The 20,716-nt window shown below is 38.3% G+C and overlaps 1 protein-coding gene across 1 annotated transcript; it reads right to left on the bottom strand.

Moving 5' to 3' along the window:
* Window positions 1-3,017: 3,017 nt before the first annotated feature.
* On the bottom strand, window positions 3,018-19,157 carry cxcr5.S (C-X-C motif chemokine receptor 5 S homeolog). The gene is made up of 3 exons (XM_041571360.1): window positions 19,073-19,157; window positions 11,682-11,738; window positions 3,018-4,347 (listed from the first exon to the last, which is right to left on the bottom strand). Exons 1-3 carry the CDS (start codon window positions 19,130-19,132, stop codon window positions 3,280-3,282), a joined length of 1,185 nt encoding a protein of 394 aa, XP_041427294.1. The 5' UTR covers window positions 19,133-19,157; the 3' UTR covers window positions 3,018-3,279.
* Window positions 19,158-20,716: the final 1,559 nt, after the last annotated feature.

Genomic DNA, 20,716 nt, shown 5'->3' with positions numbered 1-20,716 from the left:
GATCTTTGTGAATTAACATTGTCCATGTCTATTTAAGCCTGGTGAATTTTCACCGGTTAGTGAATTTGCCCCTATATGTGCTATATTCGGAAAGTGCAAATTTTCGGCTGTGCATGAATAATAAATCCTCCATCAAAACATAACACAAAATAATGTGCCATAAATCTAGAATCATCCCTACTATAGCTGTGATTAGGTTGATATACCATGTGGTAGCAGTTATAATCATACTTTGTGACATCATATCCCTTTTAAATCAGACAGGAGAAGATAAAGTATACATGATACTACGGAAGCAACCCCCATCAACAAAATCAAAAAGTCTTCATAATAATCATTGTGTGCTTTTCCCTTGTCTCATCAAATTATACACAGTGGGACTTTGCTCTCTTAAGTTTTTTCTTTTGTCCCGATTGTGTATCTTACCTTTAAAGGAAAACTATACCCCCAAAATGAATACTTAAGCAACAGATAGTTTATATCAAATTGAATGACATATTAAAGAATCTTACCAAACTGGAATATATATTTACATAAATATTGCCCTTTTACATCTCTTGCCTTGATCCACCATTTCGTGACTCTATCTGTGCTGCCTCAGAGATCACCTGACCAGAAATACTACAACACTAACTGTAACAGGAAGACGTGAGGAAGCAAAAGGCAGAACTCTGTCTGTTAATTGGCTCATGTGACCTTACATGTGGTTTGTATGTGTGCACAGTGAATCTTACGATCTCAGGGGGCGGCCCTTATTTTTTAAAATGGCAATTTTCTATTTATGATTACCCAATGGCACATACTACTAAAAAAGTATATTATTATGATAATGGTTCATTTACATGAAAGCAGGGTTTTACACATGAGCTGCTTTACTCAGTATCTTTTAATAGAGACCTACATTGTTTGGGGGGTATAGTTTTCCTTTAACTATATATCGCTTATTCCTGTTCTGTTTAAGCACTGTATCCATGATCCCTTTATGAGGGCAATATTAATTACAAGAAAGCATACAAGAAATTCATTCTAAACCATTTTTGGGACATAAAACAAGCTCCGGGTTTAGTTTTGATCCACTGAACTCTGCAGTAATGGTTTAAGGGAGGGGGACTATATGGTTTCACCACTGTGTCTTACAGTAAATATAGATCTAGCTCTCAGATGAATAATGAGAATATCAGTTCTAAAAGAAAAAAACCTCTGCTGTCCGCAAAGGCATGGAGCTTGTCAGGCAAAATGGGAGCTATAGTTAACTGCATTTACAGACAATGATGATATAATTGGTATTACTGAGAACTGGTGGTATGAATCATATGACTGGACTGTGAATTTTTTTTTAAAGTTTTTATTTTGCATTTTTTAACAAAACAAACAATAAAAAAGTAAAAGTAATCTCTGTACAACATATATATTTTGATTTTCCCGTACATTGATATTCACTTGAGATGCCTAGTGACTTCCCTATTTCTAGCTATCTCCCCCCTAGATGATGAGTTTAGCTGTGGTTCTGTACCTATTACCCAGAGGCAGTCAGAGTGGTGGTATATATGTTTTGCCCCTATTAGCTTGGCATCTCTGAAATTAAGGTTCCTCTGTTTAGAAGTGATTAAAAAAGGTGGAGGAGTTTGTCCTTATGTTGCAAACCACCTCAAATAAGTGAGGAGAATAAAGCCCAGCTACTTTTACAAATGGAAGAGGCATAATACTGTTGTATAAAAATGTATACAGTATAATAACACTTTATATGACATGGTATAAAATAATTTCTTTTATATGGTTATATCTATTCTATATACAGGTGTGGAATCTGTTATCCGGAAACCTGTTATCCAGAAAGCTCAGAATTACAGAAAGGCTGTCTCCCATCGACCCCATTTTATCCAAATAATCCAATTTTTTTCAAAAGTATTTCCTTTTTCTCTTTAATAATAAAACAGTAGCTTGTACTTGATACCAACTAAGATACACTGTAATTAATCCTTATTGGAAGCAAAACCAGCCTATTGGGTATGTTTAACATCTTCATGATTTTCTAGTAGACTTAAGGTATGAAGATTACGGAAAGATGCCTCATCCGGAAAACTCCAGGTCCCGAGCATTCTGGATAACAGGTCCCATGCCTGTAATATATTGTAGTAATGGTATGTGCATTTTCTCTTGAAAGGATTGTACTTACTTTAGAGTTTATATCTGCACCCTTGGTACAGAGGAATTCACCAGTTATGGACAGTTCCAGATTATGGTGATCTGATATAATTGCTTGTGTACCTCTAACATATTCATTTAAATATTTAAGACTGCTATTTTATTGTTTTGTTATCAAAGGTTAAGTCGACATATGAGTACTATGAAATTCAATTATCTATGCAAGCATAAAAAATGAAAAATAACTTCAGCATTATAGCAAACTCACTTTTTTATACAATGATCTACATTCTGACTTCTTATTTACGCGCATGCAGGCCATTCCACACTTTGTAAAGGGGAACTATCACGAAAATTAAAATGTAATTTTAGCTTCAGCATACTGAAATAAGAAACTTTCTAAATCTTCATACCTTAAGCCTACTAGAAAATCATGTAAACATTAAATAAACCCAATAGGCTGGTTTTGCTTCCAATAAGGATTAATTATGTCTTAGTTTAGATCAAGTATAAAGTACTGTTTATTGTTACAGAGAAAAGGGAAATCATTTTTAAAAATTGGGATTATTTGATTATAATTTAGTCTACAAGAGACAGCCTTTCCGTAATTCGGAACTTTCTGGAAAACGATATCTTCACTATTCCTCTCTCAGCATCTGTTTCTCTTCATTCTGTCTTTATGCAGGAGCTGGGTGTCAGATATTCATTGACAGTTAGGTCCAATATATAGTTTGCCTAGAAGATGTATTAGAGCTCACTCTATTAAAATCATCAGAAATCATGTCTCTCTACATGCAGAATTTGTGCAAAAGGCATTTATTTTGTTAGATTTTGTTTGTACTGGAATCGGTTATTTGAGTGATCTCTAATTCATCTGCTAGAAAAATAAGCCCCCCTATAAGATATATTGGATCTAACTGTCAATGAATATCTGACACCCACCTGCTGCACAAAGACAGAATGTTGAGAGAGCGATAATGAATATATACTTGATTATTTCAGAAATGATGCAGAATATTTAATTGATTGCATTTAGAAAATTTCTAACTTCAGTACAAGGAAGCTTAAATAAAATTTTCATTTTCGTGATAGCTCCCCATTAAAGACTTTCCATTTACTATTTCACTTGGAAAGCTAGAAGCTAGACATGACGGTACCATTTTCAGAGTCAGTGGCACTACTCTTTCTGTCAAAATTGAATGTGACTTCTGACATCAGCGATCGCAAACAGCCAGCTTTGCGCAGGATTCGCAGGGCCTCATTCCTAAACTTAACCCCCACAAATGCATAGAGAATAGGATTGAGACAACAATGTATATAACCCAGGAACTCTGTGACAATGATTGCAATTGGAAGCTCCTTCTGTATTTTGCAATTCTGCACCAATCCCAGCTGATCCATAGTGTCAATAAACACTGTCACATTGTAGGGGGTCCAGCATAAGAAAAAGACTCCAGTGACCACTATGGCCAGCCTTACAGCCTTTTTCTTCTCCAATCGTGAAGACCGACAGAGAGCAGCCACTATATGGGCGTAACAAAATCCCATAATCATTAGTGGGAGCAGGAAACCCACAATGTGATTGAGAAATCTACCTGTCTGCCACCATCTATTGCTGGGGAAGTGGTTTTGGTGATATGTACATGTTACTACATTTCCATTCTCCTGTATTCCCAAAACAAACAGATTTGGCATTGACAGTAGGAAACACAAGGCCCACACCCCAAAGCAAGGGAGGTGAACAGCAACCAAACGCCGACTTCTAAAGGTATGAATGGCATGGATGATGGATATGTAACGATCCACACTGATGCACCCAAGGAGGAGGCTGCTGCACATATAGTTGACACGGCTGATGACTCCTACAAGCTTACAGAGGAAGCTGCCAAATACCCAGCCTGCCACAGACTCTGTTATAGCAAATGGAAAAGTCAGTAGCATGAGAAGATCTGCCAAGGCCAAGTGAAGCAAAAAGTTCTCCGTAGTAGAACGATTGCGGCGAAACTTTATGAGGATAAGAAGCACAAGGCTATTGCCCATAGAACCCAAAATAAAAACCAGTGTATAAACCAGAGGGATAAAATATCTCTGAAAGTGTACAAGTGTAACAAGTGATTCATTCTTTAAGGGTTTAAAGCATGGTACATAGTCACTGGCGTCGTTCAAGCTCTCTCCATAGTTGCTTTCATTCCAGTCCAATTCCTGTGGAATAAAAGAAAAGATAGTAGCTTGAGAGGCATTGATATTTTCATCGGACCCAACCCTTGTTCACTATTCACAATGAGTATAGGTTATATGATCAGGTCTACAATTCCACTGAGAATGAGAGTCTCATTTGTCGAGATCCAGAACTACCTTCTGCTTCTTCCTTGAAATATATTACATTTTGATTTATAGTTTTATAAGAAGCTAGAACTTTGATGTAGTGCTGGGCAGTTATAGTGGTTAGACTGTGCCTGAACAAATGAGCAGAAGACATGACGATGCCCATCCCGATATAACGTGATACAGAAAACTTGTCACGTCGTCCTACACAATATTGGCAAAGTCGTACCCTTTTCTTTCACAAGCAACAGCTAAGATACTCATTCATGCACTCATCCTATGCCATCTACACTGTAACAACTTGATGAACCTGGCCTCCAAGGCTTGCTCAAGGGCAAGGTGACCCAGGCAGTTGCTTTAGACTCACCGGGGCACATTTACTAAAGAGTGAATTTTCCTCACCAAAGTTTGCCTCGCTTCTCCAGGTGTATTTTCACAACACACCTCCATATTTACTAAAATCGTAAGTTCACTTTTTCAATGTGGTGTATTCTATCCTGGTAGAAATTTGACAGTATATTTCCCCATACAATAGTAGAATGGAAAATTCTCAAGTGAATTTTCGCCATGGAGAAAAGTAGCATGGAATGTTCATTGTGAATTAAAAGTGTCTGCTCTATCTTTACAAGCCTGAACCTGTACACTTTGGCGAAAAGGGTAACCTTTGCACTTTGATAAATTACTGGGTTTTCATTAGAGAATTTTCATCTCCACCTTTTAGTAAATTGATGAATTCGCTGAGAATCACCCTTTTGGCAAATTTATGCCAAAACAAATCACAATTCACCCTTTAGTAAATGTGCCCTTAATGTCTGAGTCACCCATTTACTTGAGCCATGAAAATGCCAACCACAAAATACTGACAGACCCTTCTATAGCATTTCTAATGGACAGTCAACCTTTGATTGGCGAGAGATTCAAATTTGAACCTTTGCCACTTAAAACAATCAGAGTGCTGTTTATGGGGTACCCTAAAAAGCCCTCCATATATATGTAATGTATCAGCCAGAATTACTGATTCAGGGAGAGAATTCCACATCTTCACAGCTCTCTTTGAAAAAACCCTTCTGAATATTTAGGCTGAACCTCCTTTCTTTTAATAGGAATGGATGACCTTGTGTCAGTTGGAAGGACTTACTGGTAAATAAAGCATTAGAGAGATTATTATATGATCCCCTTATATATTTATACATATTTATCATATCATCAGTTAAGCGCCTCTTCTCCAGCATGAACAACCTCAACTTGGCCAGTCTTTCCTCATAACTGAGATTTTCCATACCTTTTACCAGTTTAGTTGCCTTCTCTGGACCCTCTCTAATTCAATAATATTCAGTTTGAGTGATGGAGACCAAAACTGTACGGCATATTCTAGATGGGGCCTTAACAGTGCTCTGTAAAATGGAAGAATAACCCCCTCCTGTGAATCCATGCCCCTTTTAATACAGCGCAAGACCTTGTTTGCCCTTGATGCTGCTGACTGGCATTGCTACAGCCAAGTTTATCATCTACAAGGACTCCAAGGTTCTTTTTCATTATGGAATTGCCTAGTTCAGTCCCATTAAGGGTATTACTGGCTTGCATATTTTTACATCCAAGGTGTATGACTTTACATTTATCAACATTGAATCTCATTTGCCAATTAGCTGCCCAGATTGCCAGTTTGTCAAGATCCTGTTGCAAGGATGCTGCATCCTGGATAGAAGTAATTGGGCTGCATAGTTTTGTGTCATCTACAAACACGGTCCTTAGTTTAAAACGCAGTTATTTGTGGGGCACTGTATCAAACACTTTAGCAAAATTCAAATAGATCGCATCTACTGCTTCCCCGCTGTCCCAGCATCTTAGTTACCAATTCATAAAAAGCAATCAAATTTGTCTGACATGACCCATCCTTCATAAAGCCATGCTGATTGCTACACATAATGCCATTCACTAGGACAACATTTTGAATTTGATCCCTTGACAAGCCTTCAAATAATTTGCCCACCATGGATGTCAGCCTATAATTGCAAGGCTGAGATTGTAATCCCTTTTTAAATATAAGAATTATATCAGCTCTCCACCAATCCATAGGTACCATACCAGATGAAAAGCAAGTCTTAGAAAATCAAAAATATAGGCCGGCGTAAAACTAAATTAAGCTCTCTTACTACCCAAGGGTGTATTTGATCTGGCCCTGGTGCCTTATTCACATGAATTTTAATTAAAGCTTTAGGAACCATATCCTGAGCTAGCCACCGACTATTCTGGGGTGATTCAATAGTACAGCTATGAGGTAGGTCTTGGAACTCTGACTCCTCTATTGTATACACTATTGCATTTTCAATATAGCCACAATAGAGCCACACTCTTAGCCTGCATCTTTTTACTATTTATATACTTTTGGGGTTAGTCTTAGCCACTGCTGCAATGTGATCCTCATTTTCTATCTTTGCCTTCCGAATTTCTATTTTATTGCTGTTTTACAACATTTAGGGAGTTATTTACTAAAACTCAACTTTTTTTACTTTATTAAAAAAAAAATTTGACCAAACCCTCATACCTATATTCACTGAATTTACCAATAAAACTTTTTGAAAATATGGTCCGAAAGTCACTACAAAGACTTGACTTTATCGAATTCTCCTCCCGAAAACGAATTTATTATATTATTGAAGCAAAACCAGAGCAAATAGCCTCAAACTACAGAGAATCCTTAAGGTAAAAAAACATGTTCCAATTGTTAAAGGGGCCATCTGCCATTGACTTCTATATGATTTCGACAGGTTTTAGCCAGAGTATTTTTGGGTTAAAATTTTTTGCAGCTTCAGAGCATGGGAAATCTAAAAAATTTGGGGTTTTCCTCCAGAAGTTCAAGTTTTTCCCCTTTAAAAACTTGACAACAAACATTAGAGGTTTAATAAATAGGCCCCTTATGATAATGTTTATATTTATTATTTTAATATCATTTTAAATGACAACAGTTTCTGTTCTGTGTTTTTAGCAGAAAACATAATGCCCCAATCAATGCTCTGCAATTAAAAGCTAAAATTAGCTTTTCTGAAATTCATGGTTTTTGTTGCCGCAGTGTATATTTGTTTTTTGCACCAGACATTAAATGAGATAACATTATGGTCACTATTACCCAGGGGTTCAATTACTTGCACATTTGCTATAAATTATGGTTCATTAGAGATCACTAAATCCAGTAGAGCATGATTTCTGATTGGCTCCTCAACAACCTGTGCTATAAAATTGTCATGTATCAAGTTTATTATCTTATTCCCATTAACTCTAATGGTAGTACTGTTGCTCCAGTCAATATCTGGGTAATTAAAATCCATCATTATCATTACTTTCCTCATGCTAGCAGCCTTTTCTATTTGCATCAGGAGCTTAGCCTCCTCATTTCCACAGCTGATGACTCCTACAAGCTGGGAGTAGCTGTGTGTAGTGTATTTGTCTGTAACTTTACCACTGAAGTAATATAGAGGGCTCTATGCTGCACCTGCAGTAGTTTCTCAAATTCATCAGAGCTAAGTGTGGATCAAGCCCAGTTTGAGCAGCTTTAACTAAGTCTTTTTAACAGTTTAGACTGCGCATTCAACCATGCCATTAGACTGGGTATATAGATAAACAAATGTTGGAGCAAGGCACTCTAGTAGGTCACATCTAGCCTATAGATCTACTAGAGTGCCTTGCTCCAAAATTTATCTACATACGGATTGTCCACTCCCTTGAGCTGAGGGCCTGGGCCACCTACTTAACTTGGTGAGTCCATTGGTGAAGTGTTATGCGTGAACATATATATTAGCACTTGCCCACCCCCCTGGACTTGTACGGAACGCATTTGAGGACATCATCAGGAGAACACATGCTCCTGCGTGTGCTCTCCCAACAAAGAAGCGTGCAGACTCGCCTCTTACTCACTGATCCGAAGAGGCTGCAGTCAAACCTCCGTGCTGCCCACACTTGCTTTGTAATCTCCCCTTTCGTGGCTCGGTCCTCCCTCCTTAGCCCTGCCAGGCTAAGGGCTGAGGAGGGAGGGCTAAGGAGGGAGGACCAAGCCATGAGGGGGAAGAATGCAACAGGAAGTTCTTTTAGTTTCTCTTAGTTCAATATCTTTTTCCAATATTGGGCCAGTATGTGCGTATTCAAGCCTTTGATCTTTGGATCCCTTGGAGTGCTACACGCAGCCTTTTATATGTGACCTGCAGCTTTTAGGGATGATGAATTTGTCACCTATAATTACTAAGCCATCTTCAATATGAATTTCGTGTCTCAAAGGCCAATAAAATTGTGCTGCTTTGGCAGTTGACCTATTCCAGTTTGGCCAACCATTGTTGTAAATTTGTTTAAGTGCCAACAGCTCTGAATCTTTCAGTTTTTGTAGAAGGTGCAACGGGAGAGCCACAGCAATAGCAATGGAATAGACCACTTTCTCATTGTTAAAGTTATACTTGCTTCATGTGGAATATACTGTGCAAGATAGTGAATCATACCTAGCAGCCTCTGTAAACTTTTTTGTCATGTGGATTTGGCATCTCTGTAATTGCCTTAACTTTGTCAGGGTCAGACTCTTTCACTGGAAATGATGTGCCCCATGTAGTGCACTTTGCTTACTTGGTACTGAAGTTTGTCTTCATAAAACATAACCTGCGACTTGTGTGCTCTGTCCATGACTCTTTGTAAAATGGCATCATGTTCCTCTTTAGAGTTAATCTACCAATGTCCATCTTTGTCATCTAGGATAGTGAACAGCTTCTTTTCAGCTAAGTTGCTTATTACATCCTCAGGTGTTGTGATGAAATACTGTCTTAGTCCCTGGAGCCCAAGCACACTAGCAGAGATCCATTTTTCTTTTCTGTGATAACTAGACTGTTCAACCAAGCAGTGGGTTTGGTTACTTTGCTGCCATTTGAGAAATGAATTAAGCTGGCACGTAATTTGCTTCAGCCCTAGTGTATAGATTAAATACAATATCTGTGACCTGTCTGGGGCTACTCTGTGTTTTTTTAGAGCAGTAATGAATAAAGCGTTGACATCTTTATAGGATAAGGAAAGTATTTTTTTATATCCCCCATAATATGAAAGTCCAGCCCAAGATGTTCCATGATCGCTAAGTTCATTTCTGCCAAATCCGTTCCGTTGACCTGTTAAGCATCGTTGTAGAAAAGTGTATGTACTCCTATTCCGCGCCGACATTTACTTTGTGCTTCGCAATAAGTATTGTGCCGGTTGGTCTATTGCGCATGCGCCAAAACCATTACGCGCACCACGTTCGCTCTAGCTATGAAAGCGCGCTCACTAGTGCAGTTTAATGCGCATGCACTGCCTTGGATCGCTTGAAGTGCGCAGAATCCACTGTCTGTCTCAGTGAAGATAGGATGAATCATGGGAGTTTGCTTCAATGTACTGTGTGGTTATATCCTGAAGCGGCCAGCAGATGTCACAAAAGGCAGTACACACAGAGGATTGGAAGCAATGGCTGAATCCTCAACCGGTATGCCTAGAACTGAAGCAGCAATTATGTTTACAATTTCCTTGCCCTTTAAAGGGTTTGTATGAGGATTTCTTGCCTTGCACATTTTAGGCAAAATGATTTCTCCTTTTGCATTTATTGCATTCTACTTCATATGCAGGACTCTGCTGGGGAGGGTGCTTCTGCCACATCTGCTTCATGGCTTTGTCTGAGCGCTTGATTCAGGCTGTAGATTCGCAGAGGATGTACATTTACTGTACTTAGGGGGTTGTTGTGTCTCTCTGGGATTTGTATAGCATGAACACTGCTGTCTAAAGTAGCACTTGCGATTGCAGTTGTTTGAGCTGCTATGATTTCTTTAGCGTTTTCAATTGCCCTTTCTATAGTTAACTCTTTGCATTCAAGCAACTTCTCCTTTAAATGAGTATTTGTTATACTGAACACTTTTTTGTTTCTCAAGCACTCCTCCTGATCTTTGAATTCACAGTTAGCTGCTTTTAGTTTTAGTTCAGTAGCAAATGTGTCTATGCATTGATTTTCTACAAAAGTGTGAATAAAAAAACTGGCACCTTTCAAATACAACATTTCTTTTTGAAAATAAGCTTGAAATGCTTGCATCACAAAGCCAAAGGATCTGGCTTGTGTCTGTGCAATCCCCTTGGCGTTAGACACCTCCAGTGCCTCATCCCCAATACTGTGCAATCTGTGTTGGCTCAGGCTTTTGCTCCAGCCCTGCTGCTGTAAGAAATAGTGTACATTTCTACGCCCATCTGCACCAGTTCTCAGACAGATTGCTGCTCATACACATGGGCTATGGAGGTTTGAAATGATCCATTGCTATGCAGCTTAACAAGCAGTTTGTTTGCAGTATCAGTATTCATGTTTACTGGAGACTGCTGAGGTTCTTTAGAATATTTGCTTGGGACTGCAGAGATGTCTCATCCAGCTACTTCTTAGAGAACGTGCAGGCGTCGATTTGTGGAAAGGCCACCAAGGCCCGGGCCTAGGGTGGCAGGATTTTAGGGGGTGGCATGCTGCCCAAGCACACCCACATTGGTTCAAAAACACTGGGGAAAGCACTGGAGATAATCAATCATTTTTTAAATTTCCCGTGCACCAATCCACCATTGCTCCAGTCCCAATGATAAAACTTTGCACGAATAAAGGGGAGGGGACAGGGACAACAAACTAAAGTGGGCCTAGCGGCACCCGCTATGTAAATCCGACCCTGAGCACATGTTCCTATTCCTGTTCCTATTCCTTATGAAAACCTTCTGACACCATGTTGTGTTCACTGTTCAATCTTTCAGTGTTCTGCATATTATATTAAGGTTCCAGAAACAGGTGGCACATTAGCAGCAACTTTCTGAATGTTTATGCAGCAAGGAACATCTAATAACACCAAACATCATGGTGCAACCCTGCTGTACAAGAGAGAGAGGAGAAACTACTGTAGGTGCAGCATAGCACCCTCTATATTACTCCATTGGTAAAGTCACAGAAAAATATACTACACTGCCAAATACCCAGCCTGCCACAGACTCTCTTATAGCAAAGAAAGTAAGTAGCATGAGAAGATCTGTCAGGTGAAGCAAAAAGTTCTCAGTAGTAGAAAATGTGTGGCAAAACTTTATGAGGATAAGAAGCACAAGGCTGTTGCCCGTGAAGCCCAAAATAAAACCCAGTGTATAAACCAGAAGTGTACAAGTGTACGAAGTGATTCATTCTTGAAGATTTCAAAGCATACATAGCCATTGGTGTTGTTCCAGCTCTTTCCAAAGTTGCTTTCATTCAAGTCAAATTCCTGTGGAACAAAAGAAAAGATAGTAGCTTGTGAGGCATTGATATTTTCATCGGACCCGACCCTTGTTCATTATTTACAATGAGTATAGGTTATATGATCAGAACTACACTTCCACTGAAAATGAGAGTGTCATTGGTTGAAACCCAGAACTACCTTCTGTTACTTTGCTTCTTCCTTTAAATAAATTACATTTCGATTCATAGTTTTATAAGAGGAAGGAACAGCTAGAACTTTGATGTAGTGCTGGGCAGTTATAGTGGTTAGACTGTGCCTGAACAAATGAGCAGAACAGGACAATGCCCATCCCAATGCAGTATAAAAAACTCGTCATGTCGTCTTACACAAACTTGACAGTGTTGTCGTACTTTTTTCTTTCACAAGCAACAGCTAAGATACTCATTTATGCACTCATCCTATGCCACCTACACTGTAACAGCTTGATGTACCTGGCCTCCAAGGCTTGCTCAAGGGCAAAGTGACCCATGCAGTTGCTTTAGACTCTTAATTTTGGTGGCACCCCTTTACTTGAGCCCTTAGAATGCCAACCATAAAATACTGACAGACCCTTCCATATCATTTCTGATGGGCAGTCACTCTTTGATTGTGCGGAGATTCAAATTTGAACCTTTGCCACTTAAAACAGTCAGAGTGTTGCTTATGGCAGCCTCTTGTCAGAAGTTCTAAGTAAGGATCGGGTCACAGGCATTGTTATTTCTACTCTCATTTCCCATTTTATTTTTCCACAGAGCAAAATGGATCTCCTCAATGGTAGTAATAAAACAATTATGCTTTAGTAAAATTTAGGATGAAGAGTATAGAACCCCTCAGGAGATGAGAAAAGTGTGAAAGGAGAAAAATCAGAATGTGTTATCACAAAAGAGGAAAAGAAGAATATGGGAAAAGAATCATGTGGAAAATATGAAGACAGGCAGGATTGTCCAACATATAAGAATAAAAGAGGAGAGATAATCATAAAAAAAGAAGGTGAGTAGTGAGATGTATGGTGAATTGTGTAGTTGTGGATCCATAATCCTTATCTTTTCTAGACCTAGCAATGCCTCTGGTTTTAACCAATCAAGGACAAATGTCTTATAAGCCTGAGATGCTAGTATGGTGCTGGCTGTAAATTACAAAACTGCATGAATAGTCAATCAGCTATATAGATGTCTGTCCCGTTAGAGAGGTCGGTTAAAGCTAATCCTACCTGGATCTTAAAGGAGAACTAAACCCTAAAAACGAATATGGTTAAAATGACATATTTTACATACCGATCTTATGGCACCAGCCTAACATTTCACATGAGAATAAAAACCCCATTGACTCCAATGAATTTGGCTTGAGAAAAAAAACACATTAAAAAACTCATTGACTCTAATGGTTTTGGTGCAAGAAATCCGCCGCTAAACAATGCCCATTGACTCCAATGCATTTGGCCGAATTTCAGCATTTTGTTAACTTTTTCATGGTTTCACAAATTGTTATGCAGAAAAACAGGCTACTTTAACTCATCACTAATTGAAAACATTTCAGATCATTTGCTGCATAGCACAGGGCATGTAGTTCTATGTTTATGATTTTATGTAAAAATAACTTTAATAACAGCTTGTCTGCTTTCTCTTCATGCATGCACAGTAAATACACTCATCCTGCAGTGATATTGCGATTGTGGGAGGGGGAAAACCGAGGAATTGAGTGATATCAAGAGACAGCTCAGGCAACTGCCAGTAAAAAAATCTGTTGTGATCTTAACAGAGACTGCTCTATGAATTAATAATATACCCCTCCTCCCTTGTGGACAAGGTTACTGTAAACAATATATCTTATAATATAAAGGACTAATTTCCAGTGCAGGGCAATGCAACATGTACATATGTACTATAATGGAAAAATATACCCTGCAAAAAGGAGGACATGCATAATTATTTGGCTGAATGAACAGACCATATACGATTTTTTCACTTGGCTTTTAACTTTAACTTAATCTGGCATGAATATTTAATGGAGTGCCATAGAATAAACTGTATAAATGAAAGATGAATAATGGACAGTAAGACAGCAAATATGCACAGAATTCTTCTTAAATATCACCATCTTGAAACTTCAGGTTGTGAACCATTGCTTCTGCTCTGGATTCCCCAGGGGGTGGGAACCCTACAGTTGGAGAAACACTGCTGTATAATGTCTTATAAAGCACAGACCCCTGATGTTCTCAAAAATATCACTCTGTTGTTGGTGCATACAAAAGCAGCATCAGCCAACAATTTTTGCCCCCATTTGAGAATTAAAATGTTTTTTTTTGTAGGCCACATAACTCGTAATTTTACAGATATGAAAACTGTTTTTATAGCAATACATAGAAGATTGTGGCAGCCCCCCATGGTTAATCAGTATATGGGTAAAATACAATGTATGACTTATCTGGCTAGCTTTTTTTCACTCATTCAAAATAAGAGGGATTGATAAATGTGTTATGTGGTGTCCAGTCAATCATAACACTGTTCCTCTCCGGGTGACTGCAGCAACCACTTAGAAGCAATAAAAAGAAGGTTCCACATGACTTTTAGTTACAAGTAACATAGTGAGTTAGGTTGTAAAAAGACACACAGCCAAAGTTAAGTTAAAGTTAAACCTTTTAAGTCTACATATAACCTGCCTAACTGCTGGTTGGTCCAGAGGAATGCAGAAAACTCCTTCCTGACTCAAAGATGGCAATCGGACTAGTCCATGGATCAACTTATACTATGAGCTATCTTTCATAACCGTGTATTCCCTCACTTGCCATCCAACTCTTTTTTAAAGCTATCTAATATATCAACCTGTACAACTGTTTCAGGGAGAGAATTCCACATTTTCACAGCTCTCACTGTAAACCCTCCCTTCTAGAAATTTAGCTGGAACCTCCTTTCCTACTGGTAAATAAAATATTAGATAGAGTATTATATGATCCCCTTATATACAGTATTTACACATAGTTATCATATCACCCCTCAAACGCCTCTTCTCAAGCATGAACAACCCCAACTTTCCTCATAGCTAAGATTTTCCATACCTTTTATCAGCTTGGTTGCCCTTCTCTGGACCCTCTCTTATTCAATAATATCCCATTGGAGCACTGGAGGCCACAATGGTACAGCATATTCTAAATGGGGCCTTACCAGTGTTCTGTAAAATTGAAGAATAACCCCCTCCTCCCACAAATCAGTTTCGGTAGTTTCGTTAAATATTCTGTCGCAAAAAAACGCTTTGTGGCTGCGAATGTTCGCAAAAGCCATTTTAAGGAAGTCAATCAGTCAAAAAGGACGCATACATGGTCGCTAATCACAAAGGTGTTTGCGAAAGTTTTTTGCACTAACAAAACATATTACATAAAACTATAAAAACAGAGTATTAGTCAGATAACATCTAAAATATCAGAACAGTTATCTATTGCCACATCTATGTAATCTACTTTTGAAGATAAAAAATAAACAATAGAATCATTTGGTGGCCATACACCAGCATTTAAGGTTCTGGCCTTCACAGCAGCATTTGACTGGATGAATATCGACCAGATATCTATTGGTCAGGTTTAAAAATCCCATCAGAGCTTATTGATGTAGTCTTCACCCTTATGGCCTTATGGCCTGCATTCCCTTAGTAGTGATCAGACCTATATTGCCCAAAATATGAAAATACAGGTAAATGGAGGGCACACCTAAATCAAATTATAAAGGAACAAATATCAGAAAAGAGGTGCAAGAAAAACCATAAGTCGCCCCTACCGGGCAACTAAATATAGCAAATACGAAGAGTCAGGTCTGCACACTCAAAGAGACTTTTGACTCAGGTGGTAAGATTGTAATATGCTTTACTAGTAAAAGGACACAAAATATACAACATAATGTTTTACAAAAAACAAGAAACATTTTGCATGATCATAGTATACATACCACCCTTGAGTACAGAAAAAGGCAGACAAGAAATTACAAGTAGCGGATACACCTGCCAAAATGAGAATGACCACAACGTTTCGGCACAATAGCCTTTGTCAAGGGGATTCTTGACCCTTGACAAAGGCTATTGTGCCGAAACGTTGGGGTCATTCTCATTTTGGCAGGTGTATCCGCTACTTGTAATTTCTTGTCTGCCATTTTCTGTACTCAAGGGTGGTATGTATACCATTATCATGCAAAATGTTTCTTGTTTTTTGTAAAACATTATGTTGTATATTTTGTGTCCTTTTACTAGTAAAGCATATTACAATCTTACCACCTGAGTCAAAAGTCTCTTTGAGTGTGCAGACCTGACTTTTCGTATTTGCTATATTGCCCAAAATCCAGGTGGTTATATTGTGGAAAGATACATTTATCTGACTTTGCCAGGATAGGAATTTAGATGCTCGGAAAGTAAGCAGTAGGCAGCACTGTATATTGGGCCAAATTGCAACTCAGATTGCAAATATACTAGCAGTTTATATGGATCAAACCAGCAGTTAGGGTCAAGTGCTAAGTGTATAAGCAGTTTTAGCTCTGCTAGGGCAAATATAAGAGGTATTATGCACCAAGTAATATGGAAGACACAGTGAAACACAACAAAGCATTGGGGCAGCAAAAGCATTTCCTCTTACAAAATTGTTATGTGCGCTCATTACATTCAATCAATGTCTCTAGATACATCTACAGTATACTTATAATGTACAAACATTTATCTCTGTGCTTTTATCACATGACCTAGATACCCATTGCCTTATTTTACATATCTTGCTCAATGGTTAAGGCAATTCTGGACATTGGGTGGGAGGGGGTAGTTGAGGCATCAGAAATCCACTTTTCCTTGTTGACCCAGTATTAAATATTACATTTAAGGACCCCTCAATAACTGGGCCAGGTGGGACACTAAAGCTATATCCTAAAGCAGCAGTTTTAGGGAGCAGCTCTCAGGTGTATCATTGTCTATAGCCTAAAGTAGGCCCAGGTGTCAGCCCTCCTGCTTATAAGCATTTGGCCTATTTCATGGTCGTTGCCTATTTATTTTATGGAACATAGAAGAGAAATAGATGGAAGGCCAGAGTATTCTATGTAAAGAAAAGAGACTAGGAGAATAAAATGGTTAGGTGAGGAGAGGAGGAAAAATATTTTGGAGAGTGGGCCTATGGTTCTAGTCGGACCAGGTCTTAATTGGGAGTCAAAAAAAGGCCCTGGCATTCCAAGAACACAAAGGCCCAAACAGCCCCGACCAGGCCAAAAAATAGTGATTTTCTATGGCATCTTATAGCAGCCCCTTTGGCATTTGCCAGAAACCACAGATTGCCAGTCCAGGCCGGAGCAGGACCCTTCTATCTCAGTCCAACACTGCGTTAAAGTATTCTTGGATTTATTGTGCAGTGACATTTGAGTGAACTGCATCTGAGCAACAGTGAATATATCCCCCTTTAAAGAAACATTATTATGATTTAAGAATATGCAACTTTTGTAAACATGCAAACTATTTTAACTGTATTATATGGTGAGGTTATATAAGAATGGGGGGGGTGGAAATGAAAGAGAAAGTTATGACCTTGACCAAGTCGGAAACCCCCAATGCATAATTTACACACACAGAAAATGTGGAGGTTAAACCCCTCCCTATCCTTCTGTGTTTTAGAGGTTTACAGAGCATATATCCTTTCTCTGTGCATTATCCTAAACAGTATTTTAACCTGATTTATATACTGCAGACCCTTAAAGCATCTCTTCCTCTTTCATAACATGTAACACTGATTTCCCTTTTGCTTAAGCTGCATTACTATCCTGCAGATCTTCCATACTCAAAGGTGTAACCATATAGTAAAAATTGATCTCTAGCAACCTTTTGACCCCCTAGGGTAAGCTGCACTCTACTTTTTCAATCTGGAGCAAGAAGCAGAGAGCAGTGTCAGAAGGCTCCATCTGCTCTCTAACTTACACTTGTGAATCATACACCTACGTGCCTCCCACCAGCACAATGCTGACTAATGCAGTGAGTGTTGTATTAGTGGGGAAAACTACAGGGGCAGCAGGAGGCATGCTGTGCTCTGCTTTTCATGCTGGAGACCTGCAGATGTTTGAACAAAACCTAACAGTGTGCAAAGTGTATAATATGGCAATTGCTGTGTTTTTTGTGTTAAGCTTCCCCAATAACCCCTATGGTTTTTAGTTTGATACTTACAAATAATGCATTGCAACCAATCAGCAGGTAGCATTTATTGTTATTAGTTACTACATGTGCACAGATATAAGATTTTTCTACATTATGCATACACATTACATAAGTTGGAGTCAGGAAGAATATCTTTCATTCCATGCACCCTCTTGCAGAACTCTAGTACTGTGTTTCAGTAAGACATAACTTTTCATACTGAGGTATCTTTGGTAAAATATTCGAGAGCGATAGCACATGGGTTATTGTGGGGGGTTTTGCCAGTAGAGTTTTTTTATCCCAATCTTTTCCTTTCAAATGACTTTTAAACCCTGCAGCCCTTTTAAAAATTTGTGTTAGAATATTACATAACTCCCCAATTGAATCATAGCACTACTAAGGTCGCCTAATTCGGGAATACATTTCAATATAACTGCTTACATTCTCTATCAACCCTACCCAATTACAAAAAAAAATATTTTATTCTAATAGTGTGCACCAGCCTGACCCACACCCCAATAAAAATTCTCTGCATAAACAAGGTATCATCTCTCCTATGATTATAAAGATTATGCAGCTGCTGGAAATTGACCCCATTAAATGACAGTGCTGCAAGAGGGCAGAACATCTCTTCAGTTCCTGGGTACTGCAAGTTCTCCTCCTGAACAATATCTCACATAGAGTACCTAAACACCTTAAGTGACAACAATTAATTGAAATGCAGGTTTAATAAACATTTAACTATAGTGCACTATAGTGCACATAACTGTATGCACTTGTTTCAAAAGCTCATACCTTTTATATAAAAAAAACTTTTTGTGGACAAGTAAGATGACACAAGGTTTTCGCATGGTGCTAGAGTGTCACATATAACATTGCTGAACTGATATTATACAGGATGCAATTGTTTTAGTGCAGTCACAATGTCATTCAGTGTTCACTTAAGATATATGGTGCATATACTGTATATATAAGATGGCACTTAAATAATTCTGCAAATTTTGAAAATATTATACAGAACCACATAATCCACATGCATATTTTTGTTAAAACTAAACTAATTCAAAGACTAACTTCCACTTACAGCTCCTCTGTGCTAGTATCTTTTTTAGTTCTATCTGCTAATTTCTGGAAGTTATTGTCACTGATATTTTTAAAACATTTAAAAGAGTCCCATAAATATATATATATATACTTACAAAATAGATAGAGCCACCCGTGCCATTTAAAAGGAACCTAGTAGACTCCATTCCTAACATAAGAATCTCAGATCAAGCAGATAGTTTCACTCACGTGTAGGTTAGTGAATGTTTTGTCAGGGGAAATTTAGGTTAAAGCATCTTTTAGGCAAATTAGGGAGTGGGGCTGCAACTGACTGTGAGATACAATCTCTTTTCTGCTTTCCTTACCTCAATTATAAAAAGAGAATTTCTTGGAACTATGAGCATGTAACGTACAAGTGATGCATTTATAATGAAACCTCCACTTATGGGGCTAAAGTGAAAGCAGTGAAAGTTGATGCAGAGGTTGGGAGATGGTGATATAGATGTTAAAGGTGCTGAACTAAATAGGGCAAACTGAACTGTGAACCATTAGTACAAAAGGATTGTTCCCCTTATTTTTAATGTAACATTTTCTTTATAGTTGATATGTAAATATGTTGCCAGTTAGCGAATATAAGTGCCCTCAATAAACAGTATTAATTAATCACTAGTTATGCAGAGAAGTGCAGGTAAACTCCTTGAAAATTCGAGAAGCAAAGTTTATAAACTCTTGCAATTTCAGTGTAAAGATAGGGTCTACTATTTAAAGCTCATTTTATGTAATTTGTGTGTTACATGTGTTTATAAAGATTGTTAATTACCAGCCTAGCCACCCTGCTCAGGGATCCTACTAGGCTACACAGGTTGTCCACCACAATGGCTATCTCTTGTGCTAATGATTCAGCTCACCCCTATTTTCTTTCATTGAAAACAATACCTTGGTTCAGACTCAAAATGAACTGGATTATGGTGAATGAGAGACTGTTGAGTATTTCTACAGATAAATATAATGTTTACACCAAAATCTGGACGCCTTGGATATCATATACCAGGTTACAATAAAGATATTAGATGGGAACTTTATGGTTTATATTTCTATACTTGAATGAGTGTTGCAACTGGTGAGGTTAGATAGAGTTGATACCTGCAGAATGGAACTTTACATGGTTATAAACACTGCATTAGGAGCAATGTTGTAACTCCATATTAAACACTGACACGGAAACGGATGTTTAAGTTTATTAGTTAAATTTTTGTTAATACGCAATTTCCAATGCTAAAACGTTCGATTTATGCCATATAACTGTGAGACATGATGGATACAAGAGTTTTTCTTCACCCTCAGGGTAATTGCATATGGTGACAATGTCCTCCTCTGCGTAGGAGAGAATCCATTTTCTGAAAGTGAAAACGTATGAAAATTAGCTATGACGAAAGTAAATGCTGTAATGTTTTCTAATAAAAAAAGTTTTGAAAGAAAACAATACCTTGTCTGTTCTTCTTTAATGTACCACAATCCATCCATCATGAGCAGGATTAGGGCCTGAATATACTGCACCCCCATTTTTGTCCTTATGCAGTTGGGATTGGATTTCTGGTGAATTTTCGATATCAACAGCCACACCACCCTTTAGTAAATCTGCACCTATGTCTTATTGTGAATTGATGGAATCTGGGACTGGAAATCTCTCTGCTTTCCATAGTGAATGGTGCATAGATTCTCTGGAAAGCAAAGGAACTCTAAGTCCCAGAATGACTTTATGTAACAAGGTGAGGGAGGGGTTGCATTATATTGTGTGT

This window comes from Xenopus laevis, chromosome 7S (genome assembly GCF_017654675.1).
Source record: "Xenopus laevis strain J_2021 chromosome 7S, Xenopus_laevis_v10.1, whole genome shotgun sequence".
NCBI classification, from domain to species: Eukaryota; Metazoa; Chordata; class Amphibia; order Anura; family Pipidae; genus Xenopus; species Xenopus laevis.
This window is presented reverse-complemented; position numbering and strand designations above follow the sequence as displayed.